Source organism: Calliopsis andreniformis, chromosome 3 (genome assembly GCF_051401765.1).
Source record: "Calliopsis andreniformis isolate RMS-2024a chromosome 3, iyCalAndr_principal, whole genome shotgun sequence".
Taxonomy (NCBI): domain Eukaryota; kingdom Metazoa; phylum Arthropoda; class Insecta; order Hymenoptera; family Andrenidae; genus Calliopsis; species Calliopsis andreniformis.
The window spans coordinates 3,223,050-3,246,223 of NC_135064.1; the positions used below are offsets into that span (position 1 = coordinate 3,223,050).

Genomic DNA, 23,174 nt, shown 5'->3' on the forward strand with positions numbered 1-23,174 from the left:
CTTAAATGCAATATGAAATCTTGTTCCTAGAATATTGATGTGCAAGAATGAAAATTGAAAGATAGTTTTTTCTTAACCCTTCAGGGACAACATTAAATACCTACACAATTTATTATGTCATTCCATAAATAATTTCGCTGAACATTATGTTATTTTAAAAAAAATTAGTATTTAGTATCTTGTTTCATTATTAATACAGACTATTTTTTAAATAATTATCTAATCCTTTTATTTAAAAAAAAGTTTATAATTTTCTAAATACAATTGTGAAATAAAAAATGACATTATCTATGAGATAACCTATGGTAGTATGCACATGAATTTTTCTAGCTCATTTATTAACAATGTTAAAATGCGTGTATTCCATTTAACTTTGTTTAACTTTGTTCAATTTTGTTTAGCTTTGTTTAACTTTATAAGAAAAAACAATCTTCTTAATCACATAATTTTGATGTCTGTCTGCACGTTTGTGTAGGTAAAAATGTTTTGTCCTTAAAGGGCTAAAATGTTTCTATATTAAATAAAATCTGTGCAAAAGGTTACTCATAATTGTTACAGCAAATTGTAGACCAAAAAAATTGAGTGACTAAAAATTAAAATTTACGTATAGACAAATATCACGGTTGCGTCACTTCTGAACATTTACTTCAAATGCACGTAAAAAAGTATTTAAGTAAAGTATAAGGGAAACAAACAGAAACTGTTTCTGATTCGTTTCTGCATCCAATGGCTACAATTAGCCAAAATTTTCGAAACCCTTAACAAAAGCAAAAAATCCAAGTAGAAATTCGCTAGGATTCACGCATATGCAATTCGATCCCGCGTAACACGTGAGCTCGAAAGCGTTAAAGCCATGGTAATTTGTATAAATTAACGGTCCAGTGGTATAGTGATACAAACAGCGTTTCAATCCTTCGTAGATTGGCGAAAGTTCCATTGGCCAGGGATCTGATGTTGTTATCGTACAGGGACAACAGAGTCAGGCTGGTCAGATCCCGGAACAGATCGGTCCGTATGCAGGATATCTCGTTGGCGTTCAGCAGTCTGAAAAGAGCCCGTTTTATCTCGTGAATTTATGCCACTTGTAATGCTATCATCGATCGTACGATAACAAAATGACGGTCTTGTAAAGAGATTCAATCGTTGAGTATGGCTATTAAAGGTCTGGGAATTTTCTGGCTTTTTATTACATGTAGCTGCTTTAAATTTACTTAGCTATCCACGGATGTATAGATACTTCTAAATACTAATTAACGTGATTATTGAACTACGTTTCTTGAAAGTTTAATTATGCGACTATATCCAGTAGAAATTATTCAATTTTCTATATATACTTTGATTTATATGTGTTTTTGGCATATTAAATTCCTTAAACTAGAGTGTTCTGTATAAGTTACCGTTAAAAGATAGAATAATTGGATACAACTCTCAATTTTCGATTTTTGCGCATTTTCGTGAAAGAGGACTGTACTTATAACTTTTATCATATTTAATAGAACGTTATTAGAATAGGTAAAAATTTTCAAATTAAAAGAAAAGAAGCTTTAATTTGACGTGACAAAACAGTTTGGTAAAGTAATTCATAAGCCTACAGTCCAATTTCACGAAGATCAGTAAAAATAATAAAACTCAAAGCTACGTATTTGTTAAACAAATCTAAGTCTAGTAAAAGGATAACTAAAACCCTCCTTCTATACCTCTCGAACTTCAGCAATTCTTATTCTTAACATTGAGATCAGAAAGTAATCGACTTGGCGTAGAATGTCCTAATAGGTTTAGGTCAATAAAGAGATAATATGTACACATAGTTATTCAAATTAGTTTAGAATGGAAGTAAGAGTAGTAAAGTAAATGACATTAAATATAAAGCTAAACCAAGTAATTTAGGAAGACTTACAGGGTGTTTGGCAACAGCTGTCAGAAATTTCAAGGGGTGATTTTACACCTCAAAACAGGACGAAAATCAAGAATGAAATTTATTTAAAGTATCGTTTCAGAGTTATTAATTGTTGAGAAAACGTCTAAAATTCGCAGAAAATGTGTCTGGCTTGAAATTTATTCTCTGATTTGGCTGTGTTTGACCCGACTAGGGCAAGTCGCCAGTAGAATAAGTTTTAAGTCAGACATACATATTTCACGCACATTTTACGCGTTTCCTCAACATTTAACAACTTTGAAATGAAGCTTCAAATGCATTTTCATCATTCTTGATTTTCGCCTTATTTTAGTGTGCAGAATTGCCTTTTAACATTTCTGACACCTGTGTTTGAACACATTGTTTTAAATTAAACATTGTTGTAGACTGAACCAGCATGATTTAGGATAGTGCAAAATATTAGAGTATTGTACCTATACATATAACGATAGGAAACAGACTGACACGCTGTGAAACACGACAAACTAATATAGAACGATGCAATATGTTGTAGAATAAGATAGAATAACGTAAAGGGGTGTCTGACGCAACAGAATGGCGTTTGATAGTATGCTCTTTTATAACAATTCAGGATGACGTGAACGAAGCAGGTCGATGTGAAATAATGAAAAATGATGTAGAAATATAGAACATGGTAATGTAAGACGTATTGTTGATTACTAATAATATAAGCGTAGAGGCATAAAGATACAGTATTACATGTAAAATATAGAACAAAAGATGTGTTACAAAGATTACAAAACAGCAACTTTGTAAAGTGTGATAAAAGAGTAGAATGGTAGAATACTTTGGAAAGGTGACAGAATGATGTAGAATTTTATTACTGTAAAATGGTATTAAGTTTTAAGATAGTGGGAAATGTCTTAGAATAATGGAACTGTAAAATAATAAGATAATAGAAAGTGGAGTGTAGAATAACGTATAGAATGATTTACAATTAGAATATGAAATGCAATAGAATGTAAGACACTGAACTTAAATAGTAGAATTTTGATCATACAACTTAAATACGATTATCAGAATATTTGTACATTAAACAGTTAAAACTTTACAATTTAGAATGTATATTGACTCACAATAACTGCAGATTGGTCAATCCTTGGAACAATCCACTGGGAAGTTCGGTGATCCTATTCCCGTATAGTACACTATAACACAAATAGGAAATTCCACTAAATCCGAACTTACGATTTCACGTTGTGTATTTAAGATGTCATACATACAGAGATTCCAGCGACTTCAATCCGTGAAACGCGTCAGCCGCAACCTTTTCAATTTGATTATTGCTAAGGTCTCTGCGAAAGAATAATAAAAAATTAAAAAAAGATATCATATATTACACGAATATTGAAAGAATCTTGCAGCTACTCACATTCTGCGCAGTTTTCGGTATGGAGAAAAGGCTTTTGGCGGGATTTCCGTGATTTTGTTTTGTTCCAGACGCCTAAGCATAATTCAAAACAGAAGAAATGGGTTAGCAAATTGATAAACTTACAATAATTTGATTTTTCCACGTAGAATTTGCTTGATGAATTTCGAGAAGCCTCACTTATCAGTTTCATAAATGATTATAGAAAATAGTTCGAATCATCGTAAAATGGAATTAGCATAAATATTATTCAAAACAATAAATATGATTTCATGCTATAATAATAGCTGGTGTTAGGTTTGAATACTTCTTTCATTTCACAATATAATACCTTGAATTAACTAACACTTCATCCCAAGTTCTAGAACATTAGGACATGTTTTACTGGCATCACTGCGCCTGACCTGACTCTTCCGACAGCAGAATAAGTCCTCGTGGCAGACCCATTTTCATGACTTTAGATGCATTTTCAGTAATTAATAGTTCAGAAGCGAAATATCAAATTTCCTCATTTCAAAATTCTCATTTTTGTCTTACTTTGACACATAGAATCACTTTTTAAAAATTTCTGACATCTGTTCTCGAACACCATTTATATTGAAAAATGTTAGCAGCCCGAAAGAGATAGAAGGATATAGAATAAATAGATGTCTATTTCAATAAACAAAGTTTAGTTCCATACTATCACAATGATTACTTTATTACCTAAAAATATCTTTATCCGAACATTAATATTTCGTATTAATTCGCGTACAGGAGGTTCCACTGTAATTGGTTCTAACATACAGAGAATAGTTTATCTTAAGTTTGATCATTTGAACAGGGCTTCTCGAGATAAAGCAGACATTTGGCAATTCTACGTGGTAGGTAGAACGAGATCGCGTTTACGAACAGTTCCATGGTGTCCTCGGGAAGGTGGGTGGGTACTTTCGTCAAAGAATTCTCCCTACAGTCGACGATACCATCAGCGCATCTGCAAGGATGCGGGCACTGCGGTTCCGCGCTGCACTCTGATCCTGTGCGCTCAACCGGCCCAGAACACTTGAACTCGTACGCCTGCGTGTGCAAAAGGGAACAGAGATTTTTAGATAGGGGAACGGTGCTTTTAAACTCTAGTAAAACGATAATAAAATGGGTACAGCTACGGGTACGCTAGATGTCTTTTGAAGCTTTGAAGATAGGTAGTGTATTGAGCTCAGCACTGAAATATCATTAGAGAAATTCCTGTAGAACTACTAATGGTTTAAAGAGCTATTTGGTGAAATTGCAGGTATAAAATTGTGAGTGTCTTTTGAGACTTTTAATGAAAGGAGTTATGTTTAATTAATTCCGTAATACTACCGTTATGGTGTAACTGTGATTATTTTAAAGTATTTGTAGTATCAAATTAGTTTTCAGGTTTGCAATTTTATTAAATGAAACTAAAACAAGTTAGTACGCAGCTACAGTTACGTTTGACGGTACTGAAAGTGTGATGTAGAGCTTAAGAGATTCTGATTGTATATTTTAAAATTGAGATATCTCTAATTAAAGTTGGCAACTACTGTTTTCGTTGTTTTAATTTGCAAGTGGTTTCAGCGTAAGTTTAAAATTGATTTTACTGAAATTAAATAAAAAGATTCAATAGTAGTTCTAGAAATGTTTGAAATTCTTGTACTCGGAATTTTTTAAATATAGAATTAAATTGAAAGACGATATGATTTGATTACATTCATATTAAAAAGGTTTTTGAAGAATATGATTTCATAAAAATTGTATAATTAACTATAATTAAAATTTGATTATTGTTTCAAACCTGTAAATCGGCGATATTTCGATCCTTCAAATGTATTGGAGAGGCACAACGAGGATGTTGACCAAGTCGAGGAAATGTTTTCAAATGTAGCGAGAACCAGGCTAAATGACAGTCGCAAGACAGTGGATTATCCGCGAGCCTAATCGTTCGTAAATGCGATAACCCGTTCAACATATCTTTACCCAGCATCGTCAATTTATTGTTACTCAGCATTCTGTAACAAAATACAAACACAAAGTTCATTTTCTATGCATTTTCAAAAATTGAAACTGTTTTATTTTATTAAAGTTAACATTAATTTATATTATTAATGTCATGGTATTTAATTAAATATTTTATTTACTCACAATATTTCTAAATCCTTCAATTCTCGTATCGACGCCTCATCGATGCAGGTCAATACATTGTTGTCAAGTTGTCTGGTAACAAAAAATTTATAAAATCATTTCAAGTATTTTTTTTAATTCTGAAAAGCAGACTTTAGACATTAAAATACATCACATTTTATAAATGAAAAAGGTTTTTATATTTTAATATCACGCGAAAATCCAAAAAGAGTTACCAAAGAATTTCACTGTAGTATAAAAGTTATAAAGATACGAAAGTTATTAATTAAACGTAAACATTCGGTAAAGCAGTAAATTAAAAACGGTATATCGTAAAGATACTCTAAAATGTTGGTTTTATACCACACTGAATTATCTTTTTATGGTAGGAAGGAATTCCAAATTATAGTAGAATTTATTGCACTTTGTAGTGAGCGTCTGACCAATATAGGTACTACTACTTAACTAGGATTTTATTTTCCAGATACTCTACTGAATTAAGCTAAACAAAGACTTAGTCCAAATTCATAATAACATTATAATGTATCATTCGGTTCACAATAAAATTATTCTCAATCTACTTACAAATACTTCAAAGATGAAATTCCTCGAAGTGTCTTTGGTCCAATTGTGGCAATTTGGTTATGACTCAGATCCCTGAAAGATTAAGAATAAACATAAAATTATTAAAAGTTTCCATGCTGAATCGAAGAGACTACATTATCAGTTTTTGCAATTTATTATACAATAAATATTAATTATTACAGCCACAGGGTAAATATATCAGCATTAAGCTTTACATTATTGAAACATAATTTTCTTTATTAACATTATTTCTCTCGATGTACAATTCTGACAGCGCCAGAAAAAAACATTTCATGAAAACTTAACGCCTGAATAAACAAACAAATCAGCAGTAAATTTTCATCAGAAATTCAAATTATTCTTATCAAAGGAATTCCACTGTAGCAACGCAAAATTTCGCATTGTCTTTGTCATTTAAATGAAAAATAAGCTAGGTGATGTTGATTGCGTAATCGCAAAGAATCTAGTAGACCGTCGAAGAAAGAAGTATTGTTCAATTACGCCCGCAAAGTTCCATCGTAATAGCTGGTGCGTCGACCTTTCGAACTTTTCTCTCTGGTCGGGCTAAAGGTCGGTTACCAATGGGTAAGTGCACCGGTGTGTGCTCCACTTTGTCGTAGTTGGTCTCGAGTTCGCTCTACATTCGCGATAAATTATTCAGTGGCTAGTCGAGTGACACCGCGGGCATCCAGATGCTCCTCTTCGTAGAAAATTCGCAATGGAACACGAGTCGTCAACTCACGTGCAACCATGTGCACGTGTGCACGTTCACGTGGCCGGCTATAGATTTCTTTAAGGTTTCAGAGGATCGTTACACAAGTAACGAGTGACCATTTCCACGGCCTCACGTGACATACAGACTTCCTAGGAACTCTCGAAACCTCCTTCACCTCGTTTCAGGATTATTCAGTTGCGCCCCTCGTATCTCGGTCAAATATTCACTTGGAAAAATGCGCGTAGGCATTTTTTTAGAACTGTGTATTTACCGAGATCTTCATTTACCGCTCGATTCTTGGTACGTTTTGTCCTCCCGATCTTGTAGGTAATTTTTGAAATGAATATGGAAGTTTTAAAAGTATCCTCAGGTTTACTGTGCCAAGCTGGCTTTGAGATAGAAAGTAGTTGATAAGTTTAGAGTAGGGACACTTGAAATTGTCAACTCATTGACGAATTAAAATCGTCCTCGATTAAAGGATAATTGATAATTTCGTAATTAATTAGTGGAAGTCTATAAAATGTATTTTAATCTAGTACAGCATAAATCTTTAGACTTTCTATTAATGACTGTAGATTAAAAGCAATTAAGATCAGAACATAGATTAAAGTGCCAAAACATAGATTATATACACATAAATAGATAAAACGAGTAAAAAGATAAATACATATACAGCTAAGTTTTTGAATTATATATTTATTATTTTCATTTCGTGTTTATACGTAGGTACTTCCACATAAGGATACTAGTGACATTTCTTAGGTCAGTCTTGATTTTTTCTCGTTTTTTTTTCAGTTTATATTTACAGCATTACTTTTAATCTACAGTTAGTAATTGATTGATTGTGATTGTACGAATTTTATAATAAATTAAAATTTGTTGTACAAGAAATTGTTCTTACTTTTATACTAATGTCATTCAATCGAATGACTCATTTTTATACCAATAAATTAGAAGTAATAACTTGATGAATTCATAATATGTTTTTCTTATTAGCTTCAATCTATGTGTACACTCATTGTGAGATAACGAGGAACATTTTATCGCTTCTTGTTTCTTATAGTGTGTACTATAACTACATTTGAACTTTTTATTGTGTTTGTGTCTAGAATCTATGCTCTAAAATTGTTCTACGTTTTTCTTATTTCTTATACAGCGGGCAACAAAGTGAAATCCTTTTTCAATTCAGATTCGATTGAAATTCAATTTAATGTTAATTTCATTAATTTCATTAAAATTTCAATGAGAAGAGTTTAAATTAGTCAACACCTTTTTCCATTTGGCTTATTACTAATCGATATCTAGATATTTCGAATTAGGACAAATTTGATGTAATTTAGTTAAAATAGATTTTAGTCTGCTGAAATTCAGCGTCGTGCAATTGAAATTCGATTCGATTAAATTTTGGCCCTATTTCGTAGGAACCAGTTCCATATGGCTGAAGTTAATTTCGTTTGAACTGAAATTTGATTTAGAAAGAATTTCATTCTATGTTTAAGTAAAATTTGATTCTGTTCAAATCTCCCTTACAGAAGCATTCTTTAGTAGACAATAAATTATTAAACGCAGAATGTGTACCTGTACCTTGATACTTCAATTAATTATGAATAAAGATTGGTCTATATAAGGTAAAAGATAATAGATTCTGAATCATCTTGGTATATGTATAGGTGAGCTACAACAAACCTCAGTCTCTAAACATTGCGGAATAAATATAGAGAAATAAATTGAGGGGTATTATTTTATATTATTTTAAATATACAAAGTCAATATTGATCATAAAAGTATCTATTACAAATATAATTAAAACAAATATATAAACTTTACATTTGTTGAACCGTATTTATGATCACTTTTGAAAACGACAATAGGAAAGAAAACATAATTAACTATAAATAACGAGTCATAGTTGTAATACTAATTATATTAAATATAATATATAGCAAAGAATATAAATCATTGCACAATTTTGCAGAAGAAATTATTGTCGGTTGCCCTGAGTATGCCAAAACTAAACCTCTAGAATCCATTGTTCTTTGGAGGCAAATCCCAGACAAAAATTATTCACAAAAACTCTGAAGTCTTTCAAAGCTACCGAGCCATGCATACCTATAGAATTAAACCAGCATAATTTTTAAAAAAATATCGTGAAATTTGCCGCATTCCGTTTCAATTCTTAACTACTCATGTATATTAATACAAATTTTCTCATAGCTGTTATTATACGTGATTAACCTTCTCTCCAAAAATTTTAATGACATTCTAAGATTTGTAAAGTAAATATAAATTACAGAAAGTCTCCTTACAATAATTAAAAAATTAAATGTAACGTGAATGAATAGACTACTCACAATTGTAAAAAAGTAATGCAAATATGAGATAAATATACCAATAAATAAAAATTAATATAAATAAGAGTTATTGTTCTTGGTCATATATCATACGGATTATTTATTGAATATGTACTCTAATATGGTACAAGACAGAATATTAAACTTAATATTTAGCGAAGTCAACTTCTTTCTAAATATTTCTTATGATTAAACAAATGTCAATACTTTCGAGCAGGGTAAATCCTTTTAATAGTGTGCTAAAACTAAGAGTTTTTAAGAAGTACATATAATTTACAAAAGTAACGATTATTTATATAGGCACGTATATTTTTATTTTCCTTTAGTATTAATTGAGAAAAAAATAATCTGTTGTTATGAACTGATAATATTTGGGATAAAAAAGTAAAAATAAGTAGCTTGATATTTCTGTTTGGACGATCATCGAGTTTCAACAAAAACTAGATTGGGTAAACGTTCAGTGACAAGACACGAAACTTCCTCTTATGATCCCCCCGCGTTATCAATACAGGCTTCGTTTCATTCGACTCTTATCGCGACCACACAAAGCACGTCGCCAGCGACATTCAGAATTGAGCAGCCGCGAGAGAGTCCAGGTCCAGGAGGTCCTTTTGTTACTTCCAGTGAAGGAACTTCTACGTCGAAATTCGGTAATTGCTTTCTGGATTGGCTGGGGCGCTGGGAGTTTAATCTGTCGGTCTCACTGTGCGCCTCGAAATTACTGAAATTCTCCGGCGTGTTTACCACGACACATGGAATTATGGAAGACGGAAGGAAAGGAAAAAGGAAATGGCTTCAATTCTGTCGTAATCCTGAATCGCCATCAATAGGAACATCCTACCGGATTGCTTGTTCAAATTAGGAACTTATCGTGATCAAATTGCAGCTGCGGTCTCAAATGAAACCAGCACCACTAAAAGCTCTGTCTTCCTTTTGCCCCGTGTCTACGTGGCCGAAATTCGGTAATTGCTTTTGGGATTGGCACCGCTAAGCAACAGTCTAAATCTGCTGGTTCTTGCCGTATGTTCGCGCCCCCGAGCTCTCGGAATACACCGCAGGATGCGCCTTTCTTCGTCCTCTTCAGGTCTCGAGACCTTGCCTCTGAAGCCTTCACTTCCTATTTTTGTTTCTCGTCTTCATCTCATCGGGATGCTCCGCTCGTGGTCTTTCCAGCGAACATAATTACAGGCTGCTGGGTCGGCCCAGCCAATGGATGGTCAACGGTGAACCGAGCACCGAGACCTCTAACCTATCATCGCGAGTGTCTGGTTAGCATCCTGAATGCGGTTCCCGTGAATCTTCTGGTGAGACGCGATCTATTTAAATGGACCACCGACTTGGCGGGGGTTCTACTTATTGTGACTGGCTCTACCGTTAAGATGGGAAAGCGCTGTAAACACGGTGTTTGCGAAGGAACTCTGCTGTTTCATTGAAGTTGTTGGAGAGAAGATTTTAGCTTTTATCTCTGTATAGTGTAAGTTTTTATTTATTTATTTCTAGTAGACTAACTGAAACAAAAGTTGTAAAAGCTCGAAAAATGGGAAATGGACTTGTAAACAGTGTTGGATCAAATCCGACGTTGATCTTGATTTAGCTTAAAAATTTTAACTCGAGAGGAGTTAAAGGGAATATAAAATTTGTTTCTTTCGAGGCAAAATGCAGCTATTTTTTTGGGAATGTATAGTACTTATTTTTTAAGGCATTTTATGCGAAATGAGGATGTTATTTAACTGATATCAAAACAAGCTTTAAATAAATCGAAAGGTTATCAATTGATAGTATATTATTTACTTGTTATAAGATCATCATTGTTTCTGTTATCTATATTTTGTTCTTCGAAATTACTCTGATTTTCTTCTAACATTACCTCTGATAAAATAAATAATTGACACGTCAATTATTGTCAAAAGTATGTATTATATTATACATATCTGCTTTTATGATCTATAAACCCATTATTACTACCGTGTCGTGACTCTATAACGTGTGGAAGCATGATATGCTTGTGTTTGAAATATGCATTAAGATTTTCACAGTAAAAAATATTATTTAATAATCGTAGAAAATTTTAGTTAACTGTAAAAAACTTTGGCTAATTTATATATTTCTTCACTTCCATATGCGAAATACTTTTTATTCATAAAGAACTAGCATAATTCAAATATTCAACAAACATAATGGATTTTTTAATATTTAGTTCAATTACCAAACACTTACTTTTGTATATTTGCAATTAACTCTTTATGTTAATAATTGGAAACGTATGATAGATTATACGGAGAAATTACCCTCATCGTAACATTTGACTATTTTTGTAGTAATGAAATATCTTATGTAAACAACTCGTGATATTACAATTATTTTTATAGACAGTTCGACATTAACCCCTAAAGCATGGAGAAGAAGATTATTTATTTGATACAACACTTCTTAATTAATATATACTTGATAATGACGGAAGGACATATTGTACCCATAGTCAGATTTGTTTGAAATTATGGAACGAAATTTTATAGAGTACAGGACATTATTTGTTTCCTTTTTTAACTTTGTGCGCTTAAAGGGTTAAAAACAGGATTACAAAATAAAGTATTTAAAACTGGAGAAAAGTTCTGTTCTATTTAAAGAGATTACGTCAAGCTGCCAGATTCAAAGCAAAAAAGCTGGGAAATATTTTTTGAAAACTAAAACCTATGCAGTATCCAAATTTATTAGTGTATAGTTCTCACTGTTGAGGCTTCCAGGTGTAAGCTGTGTCCTTTTAACAAATTTCTCAACATTATGCAAACATTGCAGTGAGCTTTATGAGCAGTTCGAATAACACATTAAAATAGGAACACAGAGAATTACCTAATGGGGAGAATTGCGTGTTTTATTATTTCTTTACCTTATATTAATAACTTATGTACAGAAGATAGCATATACTTACAATACTAGCATAGTTTTATGCATAATGACGTAGACAATTCAAATGTGTATAGTATATTATAAAGAATTCCTTAACAGAATTGCGTATTTCTCATGTAACGGTAATGTCTTTAAACAGTAATAATGATTTCTTATGGTGCGTTTAGACCAAGCGAACGAATGCTTGTTCCTCTCCCACCTTGAACAAAATTCAATTATTATGAATGAATAAAATCGACAACTAAATGAAAATATGCTCATGTCGTTTGAACTTTGCTGAAGTGGTGGAGTAACGAGCATTTGTTCGCTTGATTGCACCATTACGAGATTACATAGAAAAACATGTACTCTACTCGTGTAATTTGTTAAATACTCTACACATATATGATAGAAGCAAATATATAAATTGAGGTCCTTAAAAGCATATAACGCCATATTTTCTTAATTTTTATTTATTCATTAATAAATGACGTTACATTCACATTACAAAGTATTAAGTATTTCTGAGTTATTAAATATCATTAAGAAATAAACTACTCCACCAATAAGAATGTTGATGCCCTTACAAATTGAGAAAATATTATTTTGAAAAGAAAGTCTTTGACACAACACGTTTGAAATAAATTTAAATATATACCAACGTTTTATTTCATGAAAGGCAAATCAATACTAACCGGATATTGATAATTTCGTTAGATATCAAACTGGTATCGACATCTTGTTCAGGTATCAAGCGGGTATCAATATTATACTGATTCGGTATAGTATTGATTTGGTATCACTTCAGGAAGTATTGGTATTGAATATTAATATTGAACAACTAGTTATACTAACTTTGAATTATCTAAAGAATTTAGCTTTGAACCTTGAACTTTACAAGTTCAAAATTAGAAAATTTAAAAGTTTTCTTATTAATCGCTGGTGGACATCTAGCTGGAATATTGACTGAAAACGAAGCTGAGTCACTGTACACCTGCATTCTTTACTTGACGTCTAAATTGCATCTACTGCATATAGTGTGGTAAATTGAGGCATTGAGTTGAAGTGCTGCCTAATATAAATAGATAATAACAACACATCATGGTACTGCAAGAAGCTGAAGCCTTCATCTTCCAATATTCTTGTCACTTTACTTATTTAGTGCCCCAAACATATTCAACTTTATCGTTTAATTAATTTTATGACCACGCTATGTTTCTATTCCAACTATTCTAGGGATGCCAATCCCTATGATTTTTCAAAAGATCGATTGTTTTACAGCAGTGGATCAATCTTTTGTATCGATCTTTCGTTAGCTGATTTCACTATGAATTGATTTTTTCATCACGAAATTGAATCGATTCTTTTCAAAAAACAATTTTCTTTTTTACTTCAGAATATTTTTTAATAGTTCTTGTTTTTACATCAAACAATATGCAAGAGAATCTAATTTTACGTATAAATGAAATTAGTTGAATGGAACTACGAAAAGTTTCTCGCTTCTCCTGAAAAACATTCTTCTTTAAGTTATAGCACTTTTTTCGCCGGTGTTATTTACTTATAAACCTCTTCATCAAAATCGAAAATCGATTTTTTGATGGTCAAGTTTTCAATAAATCGATTTTCTAACTTCCAATCCGTATAGATTTAAAAAATTGATTTCTTCAATAGGAATTGGCATACCTAAACTATACCCAAAATATCGATATCTTTCGATACTTTTCATCAAGGACTTTCATATCGAATCGTTCGAATAGTATCGATATCAATTAGATTACTAATACATTTCACAAGACCGCGTTCTATAATGAGTAATCAGCCATCGAACTGTCGAAATAACACGCGGCAGTCAATTCTCAGCTAGCCGAGGATCGTAAGATACTCCGACTGATGCGTTTTCGTTGCTTAAATCACCGTGACTCGCGCCGGGTTGTCAAAGCAACGGGGAGAAACGTTTGTCCCGGTTATTATCGGCTTAAGTGTACAGCGAACAAATGTTATTGCCTCGTAAATACAAGCTTGTACCGTTCACCGACTCGTCCAGGGTACGTGGTATCGCGTTTCAACTGTTTCAAGCGCGCGCAATATGCTTGCAACGACGGAGCGATACTAATCAGCCGGTAAGCCCGCGCCCCTTTCCATTGTGTCAAACCATTTATTACCGACGAGTTTCATCCTCTTACCACCTTTTCCAATGGCTTTCTACGTTTTGCGCGATGGGTTAATCACACGTCTCGTCGACGCTGTCTGTCCACGACCGAGGAGAATCGTTATTAGAGTCGGAGCCTTTACGCACGAGGTACTGGTTTAATTAACAGTTGTGCAATCAATGGTGCTTCATCATTCGTATTGTGATGTAATGTTGGTTTTTGTTTCTTGACTTTTTGTTGGCTCATTTTATTGTGCGATGTGCTGATATCTATACTACGTATGGCAAATTTTATTTGTATTTTATTATACTTTATGGGTACGCTCGTGGAACTATTCATACGGAGGTGGGTGATTTTGAAAGTTAAAAAAATTTGAAAATTTGAATTCCAAGTATTTGAATACTTATTTAAATATATCTAGATGTAAATATAGGAATATTTGAGATTTGGAGTAAATGAAAATTTGAAAATTGAAAATTGTTATCTTCGAGGAATCAAAAAAGTGGTCTAACTAATAGTTTGTAAAGTGAAATAACTATAATATGCTACTGTAACTGGACATTTTTGAATTTTTTATATTTACTTATCTTGTATAATATTATATTGAATTTGGTAAAACGAAAACGGAAACTTTTGATAAGGCTTCTAAGAGAATCTACAACTCAGACAATGTGAAAAAATTATTCTTTTTATTGTCTATTACAATAATAGATATTTTTGTGAATAATTGATAAGATGAAGCCTTAGGAGTGTAAACATCTTCATTTTAGTAATTAAATCTTTAACGTATGAATTGTTGCCGTTTATCGGTAAAAGTTGGCCTACAGAAGTGTATTTTTATTTATTTTAAATCATTTTCTTAAGAAAAACTGGAGCAAAGCAAATTTACTAAAATAATTCTCAAAAATTACCAAATCTATTCAATGAAAGAATTTAAAAAATAATGCCAATATTTGGAAAACAAAAATGACTATTCATCGCTTTTTAAATGATTTAGTAAATATCAAGCAGTACTTTTTGTAAACGTTTTATAAAATACCCATGTATTCAATGTATTTAGAAATCTGCTATTAATAAATTGTCCAGTCAGAATTTAATTGAAGCAGTTAAAATAATGTATGATAAAATGATTCCTGAATTTCCGCAATTTCCCTTAAGAGTGAAACTGAATTATGAATTCCTTTAATACTAGACCATTTCTCACGATCAACTGTCCAAATCAATCTATTTTAGAAAATAACGCCACGAACCGGTGGGCTAACTTTTAAACAGGCAAATCAAGAAGAATACAAAAAAAACTGTGATCCAATGCGATTAAGTAGAAGGTCCATTTTTTCCTTAACGATATCGTTTGACCCTGAATCTTAATCAATCGTGCTTGAGCCCCTAGCTACCTACCTATACAAGCGGAGAAAGCAGAAAAGACAGTAAGGTGTTTGTATCATGATCGAGAGAGGGAATGCGTGGCTTCTGTGTTAAGGATGCTTAGCTAGTATCCACTCGAGGAATCAAAAAGCAGCGGTAGAAAGAAAAAAAAAGTCGTGCCCTTTCCCTCATCTAAGACTGACAGCGACGATTTCGAAAAGGGAAGACGGTAAGCCGAAAGGCGAAACAAAAGGAGGAAAGAAAGAACAGGCGGGAAATGGAGATGGGCCATCTATCATCCTGCGAAGTGGCCAGACGAGGTTCGAAACTTCCCCGAGACTTTGAGACCTTCCCCCGCTGCCCTCGGACACACGTAACCTACAGTTTCTGATGATAAGACCGGGATCAGCCAGCGTACAAAAGGACGTATTATGTTGCGAGCTTCGGCCAGGTTCTCACGAGCACTCGGGACGCTTGATAATCCTTCATCTGGCTGTGGATAAGTCGACGGATACGGAAACAAGAGATGCCCGAGAGGCTGCTCGAAGTATGATGGAACTCTTAGGAATCTTTAACTCTGTACGTATAATTTGAAGATAGTCTTTCATTTGGCGGCGAATTAGTGTACTAGATGAATGCATAGGAATTTAGAGTATTAGTCTTATTATTAGTTTTTATAGCAGGGGAAACCAGGGACAAACGTATTTGGGTTTCTGACTTTGTTACTTTTAAGTTCCATAAAATTTGTATAAAGGACGAACAGGACAGCAAACCTACATTATTAAACAACGTAATCAAACAAAAGAACTAGCAATATATTAAATCAATTTTTTTAAACAAAGCTTTTTTTAAAGTATGTCAATTTTTACATTTGTCCCTATGATAATATGAGATAGGGACGATGATAACATCCTATTTAAGTTTAAAATTTAATTAAGTTAAAAAAAATACTTCTGAAAGGTATTTCTACTTAGTTTGAAGGTAAAAATAAGTATAAATATCAATATAAGCTTAAAATAAACTTTCAAAAAGCCAGCCGCCCCCTTTTTTTTCTTTTTTTTTAAAGAATGTGGAACATTCTGTAAACACTGATCCCGTATTTGAAGATCACATTTGAGAATTTAATAACTCCATTTTTGTCCATACTCAAAAGACGATGCTTTTAATGTATGTCGAAGTGAAAAAGCTGAAATATTTTTATAATGGGTATACAATGAAACGGAAGAATAATTTGAGAAATTAACGAGAAATTCAAGGTTATTAAAAACTCAGAAATTATGAAATACTCTGCAGTTGGTATGTATGCGTTTTTGATTTATATTTGCTACAGCCAACATCAACTAGTAAAATGTATATAATGGTAAATTTCTATTCAAAACATCTTGCAGTAGAACCATCAAAGCAAAGAAATAAAATTCAAGAAATTACTTTTGAAAAGAAAACGAAGTTTCGAGCTTGAAATTAAAAAAGTCGTGTAGATTCAAAAAAGGAAATTCACACATAGGTTACATAAACTGAACGCATGTACTTCCGCGTTGTACACGTACGTGTAGCTGGTATGTAGGTCATAGCCTAAAAAGTTTACGCGATAACCTCTGTCCTGCATTGCCGTGAGGATAAATACGCCATACGTGGACTTTCACGAACGTTGTCCATGTGTTTTAAACAAATTGGAGACATCGAAGCGTGTCAGTTACATTGGAATTCCTTTACACAAGAAACACTTTGACTGCCATATCATACATACATAAGTTACAGTCTTACATGCTTACATGTGATATCCAATTTCTCGAAACTAGAATCAATGTTCTAATGATTCAACAGAACTATAAGCTAACATAAAGGATTGTAGTCAATCTACGAAAGTAAATTGAGTTCAAATTTCTTTCAGTTTTTGTGAAAATAATGGTCCCTTCTGTTTAATAAAATTACAGCTATAGAATTATGTAAGTTTTGAAACGATTAATTATTCTAAATTTGTTTCCCGATTTTTTGCCACTTTTGTGCCTTGAAGGTTTCGTTGATGTTAATAAGTATACTGACAAAAAGAGAGAATAATTTAATTTTGCAGTACTTACAGGCGTTTTAAGTTCATCATATTACTGAAGAGAAGATCGGGGATGTGACGTATTTGATTATTGTTAAGGCGCAACTTCTCGACACCGACTAAATCGTGGAAGGCACCTCTTTCGATGGTGTGAATCTGATTATGTGACAGCCAACTGTAACAAAAAATGTGGTAATATGTATAAAATGAAAAATACACTTCGTATAATCATAAGAAAAGATTCTCTTTAGTTAGCTTTTCGGTAGTTTTATATTTGAATTATAAAAATCAATATATCAAGTTGTCATGAGTTGAGTGCAAAAACTACGAGAAAGACTTATAGGACAACCTAATACGAAAATAATAGAACTTTGTTTTGCTTATTCATACTGATATTAGATTATCTTTTTTTAGTTTTAACATAGTCTTATTTATTGCACATTTGTACAAAAGATTACAAGACATCATAAGAATAGTTTTAAAATTTTAGGAAATTTAACTAACTTCTTATTTCCTCTGTACAAGGTTATTTTCTCTATTGTTTGCAAGTTTTACAGAATTTTACTGTGCTTCCTTTCTCTTAAGACTTCTATTGTCCTCATTTGTGACTTTACTTTACTCATAGCGTGGACGACTAACAAGTGGAATAAAATGAACCGGTCTCTTAAAGCCACTTTATGATTGTATCCTGTATTCCTTTCGACAATTTTTCAGGTGTCGCGCCGTAAAAGTCAGGAATAGTACTTCACGTAATTCATTCTATGAATTAATTTTTAATAGGGCTATTAATGGGAACGATTCGAGTAGTTTCGTGTAAAAATATTTCATGGGCATTCAAATGTTAGGATGGGTCAATTTAGGGTCGAACCACACTATGTATCAATTATAGATACGCTTACGGTCCGCTCACTCTCTGCTCGATCGTTTAATCAAATCAGGTATTATTTTATTATATTTCATTGTTTTTGAATGTACGTATTTAAATTATGAGTAATGTTCCAATTTCGATTCAACCATGTATTAGAAGAGTGTAGTTTCAAGAATTGTACAAGGGCAGATTGTGAGCGTATTGGTTGGACTCTTGCATTACTGACAAGACAAGTGCGAGCCGAGCAAATATTATACGAACGAACAATCACAAATGCACAGTTATAAATGATGAAACACTGTATACGATTTTTATCTCAATACGTGATTCGTCGGTGCAATCGTTTTCCTTGGCTCGTCTAGGATAACTTAAGCCAAAAGTTTAAAGTTCAAATGTTTGAATTCGATTACTAAATTACAACTGTATATTATGATGTAAGTTGCATCTTAAAAAGTTTAGAATTACTTAATTCAAATTAAAGTTATGTATTCTATATGGTAAAGTACTTTGGACTCAAAGTTATTACTTTCAATATATTATAATGTTTTAAATTTTAATATCTTGCAATAAATTAATACAATTATTTACTGTTTTATGAGTTGTGTGTTTGACAAACTAAGTTTGACTTTCTTTAATTTAGGGAATATTTTCTAACTTTTAGCCAATGGTGAGTGTATATTATTTTTAATGGTTATATTAGCAATAAAAATATACGTAAACTTAGGATGGACATTATTCGAATATTATGTCGTTAAAAGTATTTCCTAAGAATTTAATAATTCCATTTCATTTAGAAACCATATTCTTTCACAAAATATTTGAATACTTAAGTTTTCGAATAATGCAGGGTGACTCTATCGTTTAGAGGCTCAATGACTCTGCCGCCACAAAACACCGTAGCGAGAACACTGTATTTGTCCTATACATGTCCCATGAGAAGTCCTCTGGAAAACATTAAGAGAAAAGTTTCCCAGGGAACTTCTTATGGGAAACGATTAGTACATACGATCTGTTAATTTTCAGTCATGAAATGCACAAGAGCGTTGTGGGCCTCTTAAGTCACAATAGAGTCTCACTGCAATGTTTTCGTAACAGTACTGTCTTTGAGTCTCCAAGCAGAGGATCATCCTGTATTTGAACTATATTTTCGAAATATCTAAGTTTTAAGTTTCCGAAGTTTGCACATTTAAATACAAAAGAATTCAACAAATAATCCTAATCATGGCCACAGACGGCGTTCCACTTAATTTCGTCAAATACACCCAAGATAATTCTCTTCGTTATTTACTAAGTAGAAAGTTAGACTTGTTACTCACAGCACGTGAAGTGTTGGTAAATCTTCAAAGTCCGTTTTGAATATCACCGTCACATTGTTTCCTTGAAGGTCCCTGGAACAGAAAGTAACGAATTAATTAATCGTCGACAGTAGTACATATCAATACAGTAATACTCCGACTTATAAAAGAGAAAAAGAGATCTCAATTTATGTTAATTCATATATACATATGTTCTTCTCATTTGTGATGATTATGTGATATGAATTTCTGTTTTTTGTTAATCAGGTTTTAGTAAAAATGTGCAAAGTGGTTTTGATTGTATATATGGCTACATATTTAAATGTAATATTACTAATTTTGATAATTTCTCAGCGCAGTGTCAAAATAATATTATACATATATGAGTGTATAACATATACATACGTACAATTTCGTCTCGAAATGGATCGAGGTCGCTGTATTTAGTATCTTTATGTACATTACAAAAGCTTAACTACTGTTTTTTTCAGAAATTAGTAAAAATATCAATATATTCTTTTTTAAATTAAATAGTTCACTAGTTCTAATCTTGTCGTGTTAATAAATATATCAATCTATTATTAAATTGAATGACAATTATTTGACTCATTCGCTTACATTCCACATAACTATAGTTTAGAGTAGAAAATAGTTTTTTGAAGAAAAATTTTCGGGAAGCGAAAAGAAGACGAAAAATATCAAAATAAATATAATTCTCCAGTTATTTTATTAACTGTTCAAAATGATATCCTTGGACTTCTAAACACTTATAAAGTCTTTTGCAAATATTGTTTCACAATATATTAGGACGTCGATTATTGGAATTAACACTAACTTCAAAATTCACGGTCAATCTTTTTTATTTTAGATAAATTATTACTAAGTGATAGTTTAAGGTTTACTTGAGGTTCTTGTATAGTTTTATCGTTAGTGTTCCAAATACCGAAAATTCTACATAACAAAGGTCGAGGAAAATTCAGTTCGGATAATCGACACTCCACTGTATTTGTTAATCGACGTACTCACAAGCACCAGGTATTTCTTCTTTACAAAACATTCTTTGTTGTAAGAGTAGTGGTTGGTAAAATGTTTCAAAAAATTATCTATCTCATTGATATAGTTTAGAATACTTGTCCCTAAACGTAGTTTGTAGAATCAATCTTCATTTTTTGTTATAACTATTTAACTATACAGAATAAAAAGATATGGTTTAAGTACGTAAGTATAGTTTTGTTTAATCTAGTTTTTTCGAATGTTGCAATAAGCATCATCTAAGAAAGTATTTTTTCTAGTTACATGAAATTAAGTTGATTCTCATGTATAATATTTTTGTAATTTTTAAAAAATAGGCTAATAAGAGAAACTCTAATAATAATAAATTCATGCAACTTTCCACGTAAAAAAAATATGCTTTTTTCCTCATAGTAATCGCATCTGTGTTAAAATATATCTTTTAATGTAACGTAAAATAATCCTTGTAGATATATTCATAAATTTTACTTCGACTTGCGTCATTTATTTTAAAACGAATGAAGACGTAACTTCCAGGTACATTCTACTATAATATGAACCACCATCGTGAAAATGTAATAATACCCTTCAATCGAAAATCTCATAAAAATTTCGATGGGAGTGTCTCCACCAAGGTTTGTACTTTCGAGTACAATAGGAGGACCCTTCTCCACGGTGCTCGACTAAATAATTCCATTCTTCAACCACAGCCATCCACCCCTCTCCTCCTCTCTTACCATTCGGCTTATTTATTTGTCGTGAATAAGTATTTCTGTTTCTCAGGACGCGCAAATATTTGTCTCTCGCAAAAGGTAACAACGGCACAAAGAGCGGCCAACGGAGAATTTTATCGCGAGTCTCTTTTTTCCCCCCGTTTAAAACGCTGTCGCCGTTTATGGGGGCAGTCAAAACCACCCCATAGCAACGTTATCACTGTGAAACGAGTACACTGGAATTCGCGATGCGATTAACGAATGTTTTGCTGCGTCAACAATCATTTATTTCGTGCTAAGGGGAGGAGGGCTCTTGTGAATCGGAAAACGCTAGGAGTAGATTTAATCGGACTGTCAATTATTTTACAAAATATTTTAATACCTACGATATTTAGTGTATTTAATTGAGAAGATTTTTTTCTTTGCTCGTTGGCGTGAGGAAGCTTTTTTAAGCCTTATTGCACCGACCATCGTTCATCACCGACTATCATTGACTGTTACCAACTAATTACTAAAATCTTATAAATGATCATGCACTGACCATCGATTACTATCGATCACTATCAGCTGGTAGTTGTCATTTGAACCATGAATGTCGTAAATCCGTTCTGATATTTTAGAATGAATTTCAATATTAATGCGTCTTGATACTTGCCAGTTATTAAATTAATTAAAAATAGTTAATAATGATTGACAGTCATCGTTACAGTGTGACCACAGCTACTTTATGTCCAAATTTACAAACGTATATATATTTCTTACATCTGTTAGCTAAATATTGAAATTTATATGGGTAAAAAGAAATATACAGGATTGCGACAACAGAAGACAGACATTTTTGTCTACATGATGAAATAGGATGAAATTTAAGAACGACAATATTGCGTTTATGGCTTCGCTTTAGAGTTACCAATTGTTGAGAGAGCAGCTAAAATACGCATAAAATGTGTCTTATTATACGCTAGGTCAGACGAAGCGAAGTCAGTAGTATAAGTCCCATGTCAGACATATTTTACGTGAATTTTATGTGTTTTCTCAACACTTAATAACTTTGAAACAAGGCCTCAAACACATTTTTATCATTCTTGATTTTCGTCTTTTTTTAGTGCGTAGAATCATCTCTTACAATTTCTGTGACCTGCTGTTAAACGCTGTAGAGTAAATACAAAATTAAAATATGCAATAATGGTATTTACAAATTATTCATTACGAATTATTTATTAGATATAATTATTGTATTGAACCTGTCACAACATTTCAGTGTTCGAAATTTGGTTGGTAGCTGTCAATTCGTAACGGTGCTTAAGCGTGACTGCTTTCTGATGCATTGTTCAAGTTGTATGTAACTATTAATTCAATTATACTTGTGTGCAACTATTACATCTGCTTTCGATTATACTTGTATGTAACTATTATATGCAAGTATAATCGAATTAATTTCTGTTATATACACATATATTATCGCACACTTTCCTTGTTGATCTACCCTAAGGCACCGTAACTGAGAAGTTAGACTCGTCGTCAAGCCTAGTCGACCGAACATCATTGTTCGACTGCTGCACGCTCGATAACTAGGAAGTGCGAATTTGCTTCTCCCATGGAAGAGGAGGGTCGAGAGAGAGGTAGCCGTCAAACACAGCCGTCTGCAACCCCAGTCCAGCTAAGTTATTAAGGTCTTATTAAACTGGTACCTTTTTCTTCCGTTGGAACCTTTTTACCTGACAAAAAACAGCCGACGTAGGAACGGAGTAACGAGGCAGGC

The 23,174-nt window shown here is 32.5% G+C and overlaps 1 protein-coding gene across 1 annotated transcript in view; it reads right to left on the reverse strand.

The window, feature by feature from the left end:
• The window catches only part of Sli (slit guidance ligand), a 520,631-nt gene that overhangs the window by 33,276 nt on the left and 464,181 nt on the right, over positions 1–23,174 (reverse strand). The window contains 10 exon segments of the mRNA XM_076393084.1: positions 901–1,044; positions 3,013–3,084; positions 3,160–3,231; positions 3,309–3,380; positions 4,198–4,361; positions 5,101–5,314; positions 5,448–5,519; positions 6,012–6,083; positions 17,557–17,700; positions 19,710–19,781. Coding sequence (XP_076249199.1) covers positions 901–1,044; positions 3,013–3,084; positions 3,160–3,231; positions 3,309–3,380; positions 4,198–4,361; positions 5,101–5,314; positions 5,448–5,519; positions 6,012–6,083; positions 17,557–17,700; positions 19,710–19,781 — 1,098 coding nt within the window.